The sequence below is a fragment of the Salvelinus namaycush genome, unplaced genomic scaffold (assembly GCF_016432855.1).
Source record: "Salvelinus namaycush isolate Seneca unplaced genomic scaffold, SaNama_1.0 Scaffold97, whole genome shotgun sequence".
Classification (NCBI taxonomy): domain Eukaryota; kingdom Metazoa; phylum Chordata; class Actinopteri; order Salmoniformes; family Salmonidae; genus Salvelinus; species Salvelinus namaycush.
The window spans coordinates 135,601-154,299 of NW_024061719.1; the positions used below are offsets into that span (position 1 = coordinate 135,601).

General features: G+C 44.9%; 1 protein-coding gene across 1 annotated transcript in view; it reads left to right on the plus strand.

Annotated features, from left to right (window-relative positions):
- The window catches only part of poc1b (POC1 centriolar protein B), a 65,515-nt gene extending 47,171 nt beyond the window's left edge, over positions 1 to 18,344 (plus strand). Inside the window, exons 11-12 of the mRNA XM_038988152.1 lie at positions 17,319 to 17,567; positions 17,814 to 18,344. Of these exons, the coding sequence (XP_038844080.1) occupies positions 17,319 to 17,567; positions 17,814 to 17,987 (423 nt within the window). The 3' untranslated portion in view covers positions 17,988 to 18,344. The remainder of the gene's footprint in view (positions 1 to 17,318; positions 17,568 to 17,813) is intronic.
- The last annotated feature ends 355 nt before the right edge of the window (positions 18,345 to 18,699 follow it).

The window sequence follows — 18,699 nt, forward strand, 5'->3', positions numbered from 1 at the left end:
TCTATCTATTCTCTCTATCCCCTCTCTCTGTCTATTCTCTCTATCCCCTCTCTCTGTCTATTCTCTCTCTCCCCTCTCTCTGTCTATTCTCTCTCTCCCCTCTCTCTGTCTATTCTCTCTCTCCCCTCTCTCTGTGTCTATTCTCTCTCTCTCCCCTCTCTCTCTGTCTATTCTCTCTCTCTCCCCTCTCTCTCTGTCTATTCTCTCTCTCTCTCTCTCCTCTCCCCTCTCTCTCTGTCTATTCTCTCTCTCTCTCTCCTCTCCCCTCTCTCTCTGTCTATTCTCTCTCTCTCTCTCCTCTCCCCTCTCTCTCTGTCTCTCTCTTCCCCTCCTCTCTCTCTCCTCTCCCCTCTCTCTCTGTCTATTCTCTCTCTCTCTGCTCTATCGCCCCCCCCCCCCGGTGAGGGTTGAACCATCACATAGGCTAAATATCAGGGAAACGATGGAGCTGTAAAGAAGTTTGAATCGCACGTTGTAGGAAATGTATTATTTGATGTCTAAATTGGGACATTTGGGTTATCACACAAGGCTTGTAGTACCTCATGTACTAGGGCATCATAATCAACTACCATGATGCCACTTCTCACCTGGTGCATTCTGTGTGTGCCTTTTGTTGGCATCATGCTTGTTTATAGTAATACATGACGCTCTATTGTCTCACCTCCTGGCCCTCTTTTCAGTTTGGAAGAAAGTTGGGACAGTGAAGTGCCTGTAGTGTTATTAGTGATTGACCACTAGCCAAGGAACAGGTCAGGGAACATTTACTACAGGAAGTACTGTATGTCTGTAGGAGCTGTGTTACGGTCATGGGTAGATAAGATGCAGCTTATGTCAAATTCATGTAAAAAATGTGTTTCACCGTTTTTCACCGTAACCCTTTTCCTTTTATTATAATTATCCTAACCTGCTTTGTTTATTCTCCTAATCTGCATTCAAAAGTCAATTCTGATATAAGTTGTATACTATCTAGTCAAAACCCTGTGTTACATGTCATGTCATCACTACTAGAACACTCAGACACAACAACATTTCACAACAAACACTCACATTTGTCAAAAATCAGAAAACAAAATCTGTCAGGGAGCCAGTTGGCAAACTCAGACAGTTCCCATTCAGGCTGTCTACATTTACTGCCTATTATATAATGCTAGAATCTAGCAGCTAGATGCCTGAGTTATGGGTTTATGGCATGCTAATGAGTAGCTATAAGTGCTTATGTAGAAGGTCATAGGAAGTGTTGCTGGAATAACATTATTGACTTTTGACTTAAGCTCCTTGATATTGGATGCAGCATTATGCAAGCTAACAGCAGCTAGCTCATTGGCTGGCCTTATAGTGACTCTAATATTTTTGACTACAGTACTTCTAAATATTTTGCGTCATTCACAGCAGGGGGAATGCTCAAATGTGGGTTTAGTCATCTAGCTGTGTGTGTGTGTGCGCCACAGACACACACATACAGACAGTGAGCCGATGGAAGGCCGTAATAATCAATTACCCGCGGGGAGGGAGTGCTGTGACATCAGGAGAGGAGGAGGCTGGGGAGAGGAGGAGGCTGGGGAGAGGAGGAGGCTGGGGAGAGGTTTGGCAGCAGCAGAATGTAATTTCCTGCCCCTCATCCTCATCCGCCTGGTAATGCCATGTTAATAGCTTCCTGCTCTGATGCATTACGGCACTGCTCGCTGCCTGCCCTCTGCCTGCCGTCCGCCTCGCTCATCTGTGTCACACACACACACACACCACAATTTGTATCTGCCACAGCCCGCCAGCTACTATTAGTCTACAAGGCTGACCTGAACCCAGCACTGTCTGCAACCTGCAACCCACACACACTGTATCTACTGTGTGTGTGTGTTTGCCTTTTTATGTAATACCACTCCCCCTCATCTCTCGTTCGCTCTGCTGTGGCAGACGTGGTATTGCTATTGAAAAGCATCTCCAGGTGGGTGTCTACCAAAAGCTTGAGACAGTTTGTTCCTATGTGCTTTGTGAATTCTAGGTAAAGCATCATGGTTAGCTTCTAATATGGAAAAGTGTCCACTTATTACAACAATGTTTCTTTAATGTTTTAATGCATAACATACATCCTGTTGTCAAGTTTGGTACGTTAGCATTGAGGCATTATGACAACATTTTGATATATAATGAATACAATACAATCTGCACTAAAACTCTTGATTTTTTTGCTGTCAGAGTAGCCAAGCTGCCATACAACACATCACAGGCTTGGAGCGGGCTGAGGCTGGAGCGGGCTGAGGCTGGAGCGGGCTGAGGCTCAGCAAAGGGGCTGTAATGTCCATGTTGTTGGATTTGAAATGCACTCCACGGTGTGATTAAAACAGCACAGCAGTCACTGACAACGAGTATGACTCACACCTCTCTCTCTTTCTCTAGTTTCAGTCACTTCTTTATTGCCCTGTTTCAACCCATATAGGTGATAGATAGATGGATACACTCACAGAATGAGACCTGTGTGTGTGTGAGACAACTCAGCCTCTGATATTCCTGGTGTGTTTGCGTGAGACTGGCGAGCGGAGGTGGCGCCCTGCAGAAGGTTTAACCTCCACTTCCCTTTAAGATGACTCGTCATTGGCGTACTGTTATGTTAGAAAGACCAGGATGCTGGGTTGGTGTCCTGGATCCCTGCTACACACACAGTCACAACCAAACACCTAGGGTATGTCTCAAATGGCACGCTATTCACTATATAGTGCGCTACATTTGACCAGGGCCCATCCAAAATAGTGCACTATATTTGAAATAGGGTGGTGTTTCGTACACAGCCACACTGAAACCTCTATTTAAATTCTGCCGCCAGTGACATATCAACAACACCATAACAACCGCTCCAACCAAACCAGGTTATTGAATGAATGAGCTGTCAATGGAGCTGAAATGAGCTTGGATTAGTCTCTGCCGCACAGAGACCTGTCTCGTTAACTTTTAACACTCTGACCTCTGTCAACGGCACACAAACATCAACAATAACGACCGCTACAATTTGAAGTGAAGCAATAGGCTACCTGGTGAATGTTTTGAAAGCAGCTATTTCTCGGTATGCACTCCATATCCTGCCCTTTTTTAACCTGCACCTCTGTATGGTTAACAACATCATACATGTTAACAATGGCAGCCTCAGACACATCTTTACAATTGAACCCATGTAGCTATTGAGTAGCATACAGTACTGTTAATCCCAGTTGCACCAATCCAATCTTCTTGAACCATGCCTGGCCGACGCATGCCTGGCCGACGCATGCCTGGCCGACACATGCCTGGCCGACACATGCCTGGCCGACACATGCCTGGCCGACACATGCCTGGCCGACGGTTGACAACTGGATACACTATATATACAAAAGTATGTGGACACCCCTTCAAATTTGTGGATTCGACTATTTCAGCCACACCTGTTGCTGACATGTATGAAATTGAGCACACAGCCATGCAATCGCCATATACCAACATTGGCAGCAGAATGGCCCGTGCTGAAGAGCTCAGTGACGTTCAATGTGACACAGTCATAGGATGCCACCTTTCCAACAAGTCAGTCCGTCAGATCTGCCCTGCTAGAGCTGTCCGTGCTGTTATTGTGAAGTGGAAACGTTTAGGCGCAACAACGGCTCAGCTGCGAAGTGGTAGGCCACACAAGCTCACAGAATATGTCCGCCAAGTGCTGAAGAGCCTAGCGCCTAAAAATCGTCTGTCCTCGATTGCAATACTCACTACCGAGTTCCAAACTGCACAAGACCTGCTCGTCGGGAGATTCATGAAATGGGTTTCCATGGCCGAGCAGTCTCGCACAAGCCTAAGATCACCATGCGCAATGTCAAGCGTCGGCTGGAGTGGTGTAAAGTGTTCTCTAGAATGAAGAATCACGCTTCGCCATCTGGCAGTCCGACGGACAAATACGGATTTGACGGATGCCAGGAGAACGTTACCTCCCGCAGGCATAGTGCCAACGGTAAAGTTTGTTGGAGGAGGAGTAATGGTCTGGGGCTGTTTTTCATGGTTCTGCCTAGGCCCTTTAGTTCCAGTGAAGGGAACTCTTAATGCTACAGCATACAATTACATTCTAGATGATTCTGTGCTTCCAACTTTGTGGCAACAGTTTGAGGAAGGGCCTTTCCTGTTTCAGCATGACAATGCCCCCGTGCACGAAGCGAGGTCCATGCAGAAATGGTTTGTCGAGATTGGTGTGGAAGAACTTGACTGGCCTGCACAGAGCACTGACCTCAACCCCATCAAACACCTTTGGGATGAATTGGAATGCTGGCTGCGAGCCAGGCCTAATCGCCCAACATCAGTGCCCGACCTCACTAATGCTCTTGTGGCTGAATGGAAGCAAGTACCTGCAGCAATGTTCCAACATCTAGTGGAAAGCCTTCCTAGAAGAGTGGAGGATGTTATAGCAGCAAAGGGGGGACAAACTCCATATTTAATGCCCATGATTTTGGAATGAGATGTTAGAAGAGCAGGTGTCCACATACTTTTGCTCATGTTCTGTATAAACCTGAACAATGACGATTACAATTCAACACAAATGACTAGCTCTGGATTAAAGAGCTGTGAAGAGGTCTGGGTGGGTTGCCATGGTTATTTAGCAGCGCTCAAATCCACATCAGGACTCGTCCGCAAGTGTGCATACATCTTAGAGAGAGAATTGAATGGAGGGGTTGGTTCTGATGTTGAGAAGAACAGCGTAATAATAGTCCACCTTGTTCTCTGGTAGCACTATCAACGATTCTATCACCATAACAACGCTGCAAATGGGTAACAACATAACAGCCTGTATCGCTTTGTCTCAGGACAGATGCATGTTAAGCTGTTACGCAATATAAATGACAACAGCTGAACAATTTAGCATAGATCACAATGTCATAGCAAATCTCCATTATGTCCATGAAGTGTTGCTACATAAATGTTACATTAAGGTTGATATTTGGTTGTGTTAATGCATTTCTCTCTCTGCAGGACGGTTCGTTGCTTCAGTAGCACATGATCATGCCCGCCTCTCATATTACTGGACTGCTCCATAGCTTTGCTAGCACAGTAACACATGGAACATGGTTACAGCGGTACCAGTAAAGCACAGAGACACATTCAGAGAAGCATAGTCCTCCACGTCTCCGCTGTGTTTCCAGTGTTGTAGCTGTAGTGTCTGTTCTCTGTTGGTGATGAGTCATCAGTCTTCTCTCAGTAGGAATGGGTGACATATCTCATCCCTCCTTCCTCCAGAACTGGGTCAGAATGCCTGCTTTCACCTCTTCGCCTCATCTGTTCTCCCTTGTGTCTGTCTGCATCTCTTCTGCCAAGATTCCCCCTCTCGCTCTCCTTCCTTTCCTATTCACGTCGCCGCTCCTTTTCAGGAATACTTGATCTATCTTTCTCTACTGTTCGCCATGTTGCCTTGGCGTCAGAGTTCCCTTCACAGCATTTTGTCTTGTCAGAGTTTTGGGTAGCCTATAGGGCAGCTTCGAACATTATTATTTTTTGCAATATGGAGATAAATACTAAGGATACTTGTTATAGATAAGAGGATGGTTACAATTTAAAGAGGGAGGGAGTGTGTGTATGTCCGTGAGATGGCGATACCAGTCCACCTGTCATTGAACCTTGACGGCTCAGTCAGTGCTGTTTTTATTACCAGGGCCGGTTGTTTACTGTTCCCATTCTCCCTCCATGCCCCGTGCTACCTCCCTCGACCTGGTTACAATCACAACATGACATAACCACTTAGTTGCACAGCAGAGTTGCTTATAAAATGCAGTGCTGTCTTTTTTACATTTTTTATGGCATCTGTGGAACAGGATATTTGAGCCCATGTGTGGGAGGACTCATTTCAGATGTCTGAGGCGAGAGGGAGGGAGAGAAAAGAGATACAGACTGAGGGAGGTATGGGGAGAGAGAGGGATAAAGAGGAAGTGGCCTCTTCACAGCCACAAGACCCACCTCCGGTTTCCTCTTCTTTCAAAACAAGCTTTTCAACAGAATAATAGACTTCATAAAACACTGACACAATATCAAGTTCGATCACATCTGCTGGAGATGTTTTGTGTTTGTGAGAGATTGAGATAAGGGAGATAGATTTAAATGTATACAGTTTAGTGTGCGTAAGAAGGAAAGTGTGTGTGTGTGTGAGAGAATTTGTCTGTGTACATGCACACGGTTGTATTTGTGCGCTTATGTTTGCATGACAGAGGATGAGGGCAATGGGTAGCCTAGCTGTACTGTAAAATGATCCCTCCATCCGCTCTGCTGCCCAGACTGTTAATATGTAGAGCCCAACAGGAAATAGAGCTTTAGAGCCCTCTGAGCCTCACCTGACTAGGTGACAGGGGACAGCTGTGGCTTGTCCCAACACAGGAAATGGCCTACTTTAACAGGACACCATATTTTGATATCACCCCAGCAGCCAGCCAGAACTATGATTGTATCCCAAAATGGCACCCTATTCCCTATAAAGTGAACTACTTTTGACCAAAGCCCTATGGGCTCTGATCAAAAGTAGTACACTAAATAGGGAATATGGTGCCATTTGGGAACGCAGACCATAAGGCTATTTATTCACCCTGGGGTGACCACTTCCTTGTTATGCAGTCTAAATAACAATCCACTAACGGCAGGACAAGAGAAACTTAGGGCGTTGTTGTGTTAGCTAAAATTAGATATAGATTTTGTACTGTATTACAGATATTATATAGCAAGGTTAGTTAATGAAGGATATGTTGGGCACTAATATGAACAAAGCAAGCTAAGCAGCCTAGTTGTACTTGGTTCTATTCCCCTGGCCATCTTATCCTGATGGTTGCTGAAAACATGGTCAAGTTAGTGTGTCCTGATGGTAGCTGAAAACATGGTCAAGTTAGTGTGTCCTGATGGTAGCTGAAAACATGGTCAAGTTAGTGTGTGTCCTGATGGTAGCTGAAAACATGGTCAAGTTAGTGTGTGTCCTGATGGTAGCTGAAAACATGGTCAAGTTAGTGTGTCCTGATGGTAGCTGAAAACATGGTCAAGTTAGTGTGTCCTGATGGTAGCTGAAAACATGGTCAAGTTAGTGTGTGTCCTGATGGTAGCTGAAAACATGGTCAAGTTAGTGTGTCCTGATGGTAGCTGAAAACATGGTCAAGTTAGTGTGTCCTGATGGTAGCTGAAAACATGGTCAAGTTAGTGTGTGTCCTGATGGTAGCTGAAAACATGGTCAAGTTAGTGTGTGTCCTGATGGTAGCTGAAAACATGGTCAAGTTAGTGTGTGTCCTGATGGTAGCTGAAAACATGGTCAAGTTAGTGTGTGTCCTGATGGTAGCTGAAAACATGGTAAAGTTAGTGTGTGTCCTGATGGTAGCTGAAAACATGGTAAAGTTAGTGTGTGTCCTGATGGTAGCTGTAAACATGGTCAAGTTAGTGTGTCCTGATGGTTGCTGAAAACATGGTCAAGTTAGTGTGTCCTGATGGTTGCTGAAAACATGGTCAAGTTAGTGTGTGTCCTGATGGTTGCTGAAAACATGGTCAAGTTAGTGTGTCCTGATGGTAGCTGAAAACATGGTCAAGTTAGTGTGTCCTGATGGTAGCTGTAAACATGGTCAAGTTAGTGTGTGTCCTGATGGTAGCTGTAAACATGGTCAAGTTAGTGTGTCCTGATGGTAGCTGTAAACATGGTCAAGTTAGTGTGTGTCCTGATGGTAGCTGTAAACATGGTCAAGTTAGTGTGTGTCCTGATGGTAGCTGTAAACATGGTCAAGTTAGTGTGTCCTGATGGTAGCTGAAAACATGGTCAAGTTAGTGTGTCCTGATGGTAGCTGTAAACATGGTCAAGTTAGTGTGTCCTGATGGTAGCTGTAAACATGGTCAAGTTAGTGTGTGTCCTGATGGTAGCTGTAAACATGGTAAAGTTAGTGTGTGTCCTGATGGTTGCTGAAAACATGGTCAAGTTAGTGTGTCCTGATGGTAGCTGAAAACATGGTCAAGTTAGTGTGTCCTGATGGTAGCTGTAAACATGGTCAAGTTAGTGTGTGTCCTGATGGTAGCTGTAAACATGGTCAAGTTAGTGTGTCCTGATGGTAGCTGAAAACATGGTCAAGTTAGTGTGTGTCCTGATGGTAGCTGAAAACATGGTCAAGTTAGTGTGTCCTGATGGTAGCTGTAAACATGGTCAAGTTAGTGTGTGTCCTGATGGTAGCTGTAAACATGGTAAAGTTAGTGTGTGTCCTGATGGTAGCTGTAAACATGGTCAAGTTAGTGTGTGTCCTGATGGTAGCTGTAAACATGGTCAAGTTAGTGTGTGTCCTGATGGTAGCTGAAAACATGGTCAAGTTAGTGTGTCCTGATGGTAGCTGTAAACATGGTCAAGTTAGTGTGTGTCCTGATGGTAGCTGAAAACATGGTAAAGTTAGTGTGTGTCCTGATGGTTGCTGAAAACATGGTCAAGTTAGTGTGTCCTGATGGTAGCTGTAAACATGGTCAAGTTAGTGTGTGTCCTGATGGTAGCTGAAAACATGGTCAAGTTAGTGTGTGTCCTGATGGTTGCTGAAAACATGGTCAAGTTAGTGTGTGTGGGTGAGAAGAAGAGGGATCGGTCTCTGAATTAGCGGTTGGTTGGTGGGTTAAATAAAGAAAAAACTATGCATTAAAAATCCATGAATGTAGAATTATTGTGCAATTGTATACTGCTACATTGAGTTTTTTTCTTTCATTATTTTTATCTGCCGTTAGTACGTAGCCTCAGCTTTAGGGCCTTAACTGTAGCATGTCAAATACACACCAATTGACAAACGCTTTTGGGAACTTGGTCATAAAAAGTTTACGTCGATCCACTGAGGCAGAAAGGAGAATGTAGGAGTTTAATTCAAGAAGAGAAAAGCTGTGAAATAGAGAGTTCAAAATGAATAGAGGGAAGGGCCAGAACGTTAGTCTAATGTTTGGTGAAGTGGTAAAAGATGATGATGATAGCAGTGTTGTGTGATGATTTGTGAGGCGCTATACAAATTCGACAGTCACAAGATGGAGACTTCAGTTCCCTTGACGTGTCATTTTGTACTGTTCAGATGGGTTAAATGGAATAGTAGCCTAACTGAAATCTGGACAGTGACTGTTGGTCTATAACCTCTCACATAGCCTAATATTATAATAACTCGTGCAGAATTAAGCATTTCTTGCAGTAAAATTATAAACCTAATGTACATTTTGACTCAGAAACAGGAGTGGAAAATATGATTTATTTCTTTAATCTTGAGAGAATGAGTGTGCGTTTAGGGACCATCTGTAAAGGTGGTATCTTTATCAGCATCATAAACGCTGATAGTATTTCAACCACACAAAATATGCATCTAAGCCGAAGAAATCACGTTGGGTTGTTTCAATAGCTTTTAATTTCCTTAAAACCGGTCAAACCGATGTCACTTGGACATTTTACATGGAAAATGTTTCCTATTTTACATTTTTTAGCATTTTCTCCCCGGTCCCTAAACGTCTTTGTTGGGCGAGAGAAGCAGAGATAAAGAAGAAAACAAACTTTGCCGATAATTCTATCGATTTATTACATTATTCTAGTGCGTAAGCGTTTACTTAGTCTTCTAGAGCAACAAGCACTGACTGAAGAGAAGCTGCATGTATCTAATTATAGACAAGATTACATTATAAGCAGAAACAGGCTTATCTAAAAAGGCCTGTCAAAATCGTTCTGCCATCCGTATTTTCTATGTTTGCAGGTTAGGGTCAGGTGCTGGCCTCAGATTTTCACTTTATCACAGAGTCGTGCTGTAGCAACTGCGGGTGAACAAACAGCTGACCCACGTATCTCTCACACACACACACACACACACACACACTGATTGAGGCCTGAGAGCAGACTTAACTCTTTTAGCCTGGCCCGCCAGCTCCCCTCCAGCAGACCTTGGTTCAGATATTATTTACTTTAGCTGGAGTTGATTGAGCTTGCCTGTTGGATTGCAACCAATAGAAAAATCCCGAAAGTGCTAACCCTGCCCACAAGTTATAAATGACTACCATGACAAGAGGAACAGATAATGCACTACCCAATTTAGAAATTACACCTTGTTTAAAGCTGGCCTTGGCACCGCCCCCCCCCCAAGTTTGGGAACTACTAGGCTAAAACAAACGCTCAAGTATTTGAAAGACACAAAATAGTATTTGAACCCAGGTACTCATTGCTACGAACTCCCACAAACGCTTTGATCTCCAAGACTCATAAAGGAAGATGGTCAAAATGACTGCAGTGTGTGAGAAAGATCCTGGGCGGGGGTCAGGGGAGATAATGCCTCCTTTGATTTCCATAAGGATTTCAAATCCAAATAAGTGTGTTGTTCGCGTACACAGTTTAGGAGATGTTATAGCGGGTTCATTGAAATGCTTTTTACTAGCTCTTAACATTGCAGTAAATTGTCAAACAAGTGCACAAATAATAAATAATCAAAAACTAGAAACAAGAAATCAAGAATGTCAGAACGAATCCAATTAACAACCCATTTCCTTGTTCTCTGAGGCTGACTAATGGTGTTACCATGGCATCCTGTGACGAGGAAATGTTCTCTTCCCCTCAGCAGGCGGACAGAGAGTAGCGGCCCTCTGCTCTACTCGCCTATGTGTTTATAGGGGAAGGGAATGGAGAAATGTGGACTGAGGACACGCGCACACACACACACAACCTTGCATTTTCTCTTTTTAATATCTGTGTATGATATACTGTACCAGTCAAAAGTTTGGACACACCTACTCATTCAAGGGTTCTTCTTTATTTTTTACTATTTTCTACCTTCTAGCGTAATAGTGAAGACATCAAAACTATGAAATAACACATGGAGTCATGTAGTAACCAAAAAAGTGTTAAACAAATCAAATATATTTGAGATTCTTAAAAGTAGCCACCCTTTGCCTTGACAGCTTTGCACACTCTTGGCATTCTCTCAACCAGCTTCATGAGGTGTTCCTTGTTAATTTGTGGAATTTCTTTCCTCAATGCGTTTGAACCAATCAGTTGTGTTGTGACAAGGTAGGGGGGGGGTATACAGAAGATAGCCCTATTTGGTAAAAGACCAAGTCCATATTATGGCAAGAACAGCTCAAGTAAGCAAAGAGAAATGACAGTCCATCATTACTTTAAGACATGAAGGTCAGTCAATCCATAAAAAGTTGAACTTTGAAAGTTTCTTCAAGTGCAGTCGCAAAAACGATTAAGCGCTTTGATGAAACTAGCTCGCATGAGGACTGCCACAGGAACGGAAGACCCAGAGTTACCTCTGCTGCAGAGGATAAGTTCATTAGAGTTACCAGCCTCAGAAATGTCAGCCCAAATAAATGCTTCAGAGTTCAAGTAAGAGATACATCTCAACATCAACTGTTCAGAGGAGACTGTGTGAATCAGACCTTCATGGTTGAATTTCTGCAAAGAAACCACTACTAAAGGACACCAATAAGAAGAAGAGACTTGCTTGGGCCAAGAAACACGAGCAATGGACATTAGACCGGTGGAAATCTGTCCTTTGGTCTGTATCTTTTGTGAGACGCAGAGTAGGTGAACGGATGATCTCCGCATGTGTGGTTCCCACCGTGAAACATGCAGGAGGAGGTGTGATGGTGTGGGGGTGCTTTGCTGGTGACACTGTCAGTGATTCAGAGTTCAAGGTACACTTAACCAGCATGGCTACCACAGCATTCTGCAGCAATACGCCATCCCATCTGGTTTGCGCTTAGTCCCACTATCATTTGTTTTTCAACAGGACAACAACCCAACTCACCTCCAGGCTGTGTAAGGGCTATTTGACCAAGAAGGAGAGTGATGGAGTGCTGCATCAGATGACCTGGCCTCCACAATCACCCGACCTCAACCCAACTGAGGTGGTCTGGGATGAGTTGGACCGCAGAGTGAAGGAAAAACAACCAACAAGTGCTCAGCATATGTAGAAACTTATTCAAGACCGTTGGAAAAGCATTCCAGGTGAAGCTGGTTGATAGAATGCTAAGAGTCTGCAAAGCTGTCAAAGGGTGGCTACTTTGAATAATCTCAAATTTAAATATATTTTGATATTAACACTTTTTGATTACTACTTGATTCCATATGTGTTATTTCATAGTTTTGATGTCTTCAATATCATTTTACAATGTAGAAAATAGAAAAAAATTAGGAAAACCCTGGAATGAGTAGGTGTGTCCAAACTTTTGACCGGTTGTGTGTGTGTGTGTTTATTTATCTATTTTCCTTTAATCTATCTAACACTTTAGTCAACAACCCAATCAAACTAGTGTGGTAACATGGCATGTTAGCTGTCTAAATCCACAAGAGAAAGTAAGAAATCAACTTACCCCCCTAACACCACTATAATTTTAAATTTCCTGTACTATATATCCCACGGCAACAACAGATAAAGCCTATAACAATTATTCTGATTGTTTCTTTTCTCTCAGACCACTCTGCTGGAGTAGCTCTTGAATCCCAAATGGCACGCTATTCCCTTTATAGTGCATTTCTTTAGACCAGGGCCCATAGGGTACTCATCAACAGTAGTGCAGTACATAGGGAATAGTCTGCCATTTTAGACGTACTCATTTCTAATGGTCTGGGTGCAATGGAGAGGCTGGCTAGTGGCTGGTGAGGACAGGGAGATAAATGAATTGGTCATTGGCATTAATTGGGTATGCTGCTGGCGCTGGGTGTCCACCTGTGTCCACTTCAAAATCTGGGACAGAGTGTTCACCGTAGACAGAGTGGCATGACCTTATATGGGCTGAAGATGCTGCTAATGGAAACATCACAAGCCTTAAAAAAAATGTTTTTTAAATTATCATAAGTATCTAATATTGCTATACATTATCAATTTCTGAGAATAGACTCTGTCAATGACACTTGTTTAGGGAACTGATATTAAAACAGTACTCTTACCCTTTACCGGTGGGTATGTTACAGAATATTATGCCAGCCCTTCTGTAATAGTAACAGATAACGGCCTTCAGTTGCCAACCTCAGGATTGAAGTTTTCATAATATTACATACTAACACTGTGGTATCAGACCAAGTGTTACAGTGGTATCAGACAGACGGTGCCCCAGCTCTGTTATCTATCTGGGAATGGTTCTGTAGTTTGATTAAAGTTTCTGTTCGCCCACTCTTCTCCCACCGACCAAACGAACAGACAGCCGAGCTGGCAGAATGCCACCGATGGCCTTGCTTGCTGTGGCAATGAGCCGTGTCTCGCCGTTCCACATGACATGGCAAATGAGCACAGTGTGTGTGTTACAGTGATAGACACATGGTATGCTGCCTCTTAATGTCTGATTGCTCTCCAACTTCCTGCAAGAGAAGAGAAAGACACAAGAGGAAGCGAAAAGAGAGACAGATGGAGTCAGGTCTGGGTCTGCTGAGCATTAATGAACACAACAGATGTTGCCCAGGGAGGGTCAGAGAGAGATGGATGGAGTCAGGTCTGGGTCTGCTGAGCATTAATGAACACAGCAGATGTTGCCCAGGGAGGGTCAGAGAGAGACGGATGGAGTCAGGTCTGGGTCTGCTGGGCATTAATGAACACAGCAGATGTTGCCCAGATGCGGCCCAGGGAGGGTCAGAGAGAGACGGATGGAGTCAGGTCTGGGTCTGCTGGGCATTAATGAACACAGCAGATGTTGCCCAGGGAGGGTCAGAGAGAGATGGATGGAGTCAGGTCTGGGTCTGCTGAGCATTAATGAACACAACAGATGTTGCCCAGGGAGGGTCAGAGAGAGATGGATGGAGTCAGGTCTGGGTCTGCTGGGCATTAATGAACACAGCAGATGTTGCCCAGGGAGGGTCAGAGAGAGACGGATGGAGTCAGGTCTGGGTCTGCTGGGCATTAATGAACACAACAGATGTTGCCCAGATGCGGCCCAGGGAGGGTCAGAGAGAGAGGGGGGGAGAAGCGAGATAGAAAGCAGTCCAGTTGGAGTCCCTCTCTACACACTGACAGCTTTGTTCACCTCCAGTTAGGACCAAGCCCTCCTTCCTCTCCCTTTCACCCCCCCCCCCCCCAGACTCTTTGATGTAAGTGCACAGGAAACAAGGCAGGAATCGATTCCTCCATGCATTAAGCCCCCACTCACCACCTCCTTCCTCTCCTCTTGTCTCATTCCTTCTCTTTTATAGTCTCTATCTCCACGCCTCCTGTACCTCCCTTACCCTGCCCAGGAAGCTCGCTAGCACGTTGTTTTTGTCTGTGTCCATGTGTCTGTGTATTGTATGGGGCAGTTGGAGCACAGGGACACATCTTGTCTGTATCTTTGTCTGTGTACTAGCAGTGATCTGAAGTCTGTGTGTTGGAGCAACATTGTAGATCGTGTTGATCCTTGTCTGTCTGCATGGTCTTGGGTTGTGTTTCCGAAGCAGGAACACGTGAGCCTGCTTTGAATAATGAAATTCCTTTTGAATAAAATGTATGATATTCAATGATTTACTGTCTCTAAGGACGGGCTTCAGCTAGTTTCTATTGTTTATCTTGCTTCAGGAGGTATGGATTTGGTCTCAGAATATGTAGGAAAGTTCTCCAACTCGTTGACCCTGTTTTTTAACTGTTTGCCTGTTTTTTCAGGAGCAAGCCAATAAGATGAGTCCTACTCCCCAAGTCTCTCAGGTCATAACCGCTCAAGTTAACAAATAAAATGTCATTTGTCACATGCTGTAGACTAACAGCAAAAGGCTTTCTTACAGGCCATTACCAACAATGCAGATAAAAATATAGAAAAATAATAACACAAGGAATAAATACTCAATGAGTATCTATAACTTGGCTATATACACGGGTACCAGCACAGAGTTGATGTGCAGGAGGTAATTGAGGGCGTGCTCAGCCCTCCCTTTCCTGTAGTCCACGATCAACTCTGTTGTCTTGTTGAGGGAGAGGTTATTGTCCTGGCACCACACTGCCAGGTCACTGACCTCTATCGCTATAGGCGGTCTCATCGTCGTCCGTGATCAGGCCTACCACCGTCGTGTCGTCATTAAGCTTAATAATGGTGTTGGAGTCATGCGTAGCCACGCAGTCGTGGGTGAACATCGAGTACTGGAGGGGACTAAGCACGCACCCCCGAGAGGCCCCTGTGTTGAAGGTCAGCGTGGCGGATGTGTTGTTGCTAACCTTTACCACCTGTGTGCGGCCCATTAGGAAGTCCAGGATCCAGTTGAAGAGGGAGGTGTTCAGTTCCAGGGTTCTGAGCTTAGTAATGAACTTGGAGGGCACTATTGTATTGAACGCTGAGCTGTAGTCAATGAACAGCATTCTCACGTAGGTGTTCCTCTTGTCCAGGTGGGAGAGGGCAGTGTGGAGTGTATCTGTGGATCTGTTGGGGCGAATTGGAGTGGGTCCAGGTTTCTGGGATGATGGTGTTGATGTGAGCCATGACCAGCCTTTCAAAGCATTGCATGGCTACGGACGTGAGTGCTATGTAGGGGTGATAGTCTTTTAGACATGTCACCTTGGCCTTCTTGGGCACAGTCTCTCTCCTCTCACCGTCTCCTTTCCTCTACTGTAAAAACATTATTGGCCAGAGGGAGGGATGTAGAGCGGGAGGGGAGAGTGAGCGGGAGAGACTGGCTAGGCTTTACAGCTTATAGGATTCATGAACTAACACATTTGCCATGTTTTGTCATTAGCATTACGGTTGTAACCACCTCCTCTATGTCAGGGCTTCACATCTGGCAGCAATCAGGGCTTCACATCTGGCAGCAGTCAGGGCTTCACATCTGGCAGCAGTCAGGGCTTCACATCTGGCAGCAGTCAGGGCTTCCCAACTGGCAGCAGTCAGGGCTTCCCAACTGGCAGCAGTCAGGGCTTTCCAACTGGCAGCAGTCAGGGCTTTCCAACTGGCAGCAGTCAGGGCTTTCCAACTGGCAGCAGTCAGGGCTTTCCATCTGGCAGCAGTCAGGGCTTTCCAACTGGCAGCAGTCAGGGCTTTCCAACTGGCAGCAGTCAGGGCTTCCCAACTGGCAGCCCATGGGTGATTTTATTTGGCCCCCCAAGTCTTCTGAGCAAAAGGTTACATTGTAATTGTTTTTTTGTTGGAAATAAGACTGTAAAAACACCAGCAAATCAGTTGTTATTTTTATTTTGGAAATCTGTTCCAATATATTCCCCGCATAATAGAGAGAGAGACCCTGAGTCTACAAAATATTAGGAACACCTTCCTAATATTGAGTTGTACCTGTGCTTCCCACAGTTGTCAAGTTGGCTGCATGTCCTTTGAGTGGTGGACCATTCTTGATATACACAGGAAACTGTTGAGTGTGAAAAACGCAGTAGCGTTGCACTTCTTGACACACTCAAACTGGGCGCCCGGCACCTACAACCATACCCGGTTCAAAGGCACTTCAATATTTTGTATTGCTCGTTCACCCCTTTCATCTACACTGATTGAAGTGGATTTAACAAGTGACCTTTTAATAAGGGATCATAGCTTTCACCTGGTCAGTCTGTCATGTAAAGAGCAGGTGTTCCTAATGTTTTGTACACAATGTAAATGATCGTATACAAATGTAAACAAGGTTTGAAATGGTAATATTTTATTCAAATATTATGTCTGTTTGGGCTTCTTGCATTAGATTTGCTGTCTACAAATGATTAGTAATTATGTTCTGACCCCCTGACCATCCGCTCATGAAACAATCTGCCCGCGACTGAATCTAGTTGATGATCTCTGGTCTGCGTATTGTCAATGGGTTGTTGATGAAGCTGGCTGGTCTGGTCTGCGTATTGTCAATGGGTTGTTGATGAAGCTGTCTGGTCTGTGTATTGTCAATGGGTTGTTGATGAAGCTGGCTGGTCTGGTCTGCGTATTGTCAATGGGTTGTTGATGAAGCTGGCTGGTCTGGTCTGCGTATTGTCAATGGGTTGTTGATGAAGCTGGCTGGTCTGGTCTGGTCTGCGTATTGTCAATGGGTTGTTGATGAAGCTGGCTGGTCTGGTCTGCGTATTGTCAATGGGTTGTTGATGAAGCTGGCTGGTCTGGTCTGCGTATTGTCAATGGGTTGTTGATGAAGCTGGCTGGTCTGGTCTGCGTATTGTCAATGGGTTGTTGATGAAGCTGGCTCGATTAAGTTGTCTCATAAAACCAGTCTCTACCTGGTTAATAGCCCTCTCACATGACGTCTACAGAACCACAGACCTTACGGTTGCCTGTTGGGAGGATCAGGTCAGAAGTCCCCGCACCAAGTAACACCATTGAGTTATAAGTTGCAATGCTTTCCCTCAAATTCCGTTGTGAGGTCCTTAAAGTTAATGTTCACTTCAAAATCAATCAAACCTGGTCAGCTGTTGCATTCACCCTCCCCTCTTTCTTTCAAGGCTGTCAACGGCCATGCAAACAATTTGCCAGCACGGCGGATTGCCAGTACCAGCCTCAACCCCAATGAAGACTGTCACAGTAGTGGACAGGGTTCGACATCTGGGTCCCAGTCCGGGCAGATGGGAGGCAGGAGGGAGGAGGAGGGGGAACAGGGGATGACGTACCCTCTGGAGATGCGCTCAGACCTCCCCATGAACTTCAGCAGCACCCTGGAACGCATCGTCCAGCAGCTTGACGTCCTCACTCAGGTCAGTCCCTTAACTCTTCATCCAAATCTGTCAGCCCTGGCTAAACCACTTCATTTCAACCCAATCTGGCAACCGTAAAATACTTCCCCTTCCTTCCCAATCTGGCAACTCAATTGTAATGTTTATGAAAGAACAGCAGATGATACAGAGTTAGATGTAGACAGAAGTTGAAGTGAGTGATGTGTTGACATTGTCGTGAAAGACTTTTAGTCTAAAACTGGTGTGTGATCCTCTCCTAACCCATAGACTGTCTCTGTGTTGGAAGAACGTCTCACCCTGACGGAGGACAAACTGAAGGAGTGTTTATTCAACCAGAGTCAGATCCTGCTGCAGGTGCGAGGGGAGGAGAAGGACCGAAGGGGAGAAAGGGTGGAGGAAGAGAGGGAAGGTGAGAGCGGATCCCCTGTCGCCTCAGCCTAAGGTCACCCACCTCCCTCTCCACAGACTTACACTCCTCCCTTTGACTTGGTCCTGTGTGTGTGTGTGTGTGTGTGTGTGTGTGTGTGTGTGTGTGTGTGTGTGTGTGTGTGTGTGTGTGTGTGTGTGTGTGTGTGTGTGTGTGTGTGTGTGTGTGTGTGTGTGTGTGTGTGTGTGTGTGTGGCGCTATGGGTTCTGGTACTAGCATTTATTAGTAGAATCTATGCATTATGTCATGTGCTGATGAAGCGCCTGTGTGTGTGTATGACCATATACCCCCACTGTTGTATAGTGTACGGCATATTTTCTCATGCGTTCCCTTTCATACTATGAACTAAATAAATTGAACATATTGCACTGGCATGTCTCCATATGTGTCATTTTTACATCAGCAGTTGCTCTATAAAAGCCCACAAGTATCCAAAACTCACTCTGTTTCATGGTCCATCGACCAAGATCATGGGCTTTTCCACACAAAGTGCTTTACAGTAACCTTGCCTAGACCTCAAATGGCAAGCAGTAGCAGCAGAATCTACAAGTATACAGTCCGTGTCAGTTCCTCTGTGAAGCCAGTGGTCTTGTTGACTTTTCCAGCGACAGTCAAAGATGTGGATACACTGGACTGGCCCCTCTTTATAAATACATGTACAATAAATGTGTGTTCATCTCCATATCTATCTACAGTGCATTTGGAAAGTATTCAGACCCCTTCACT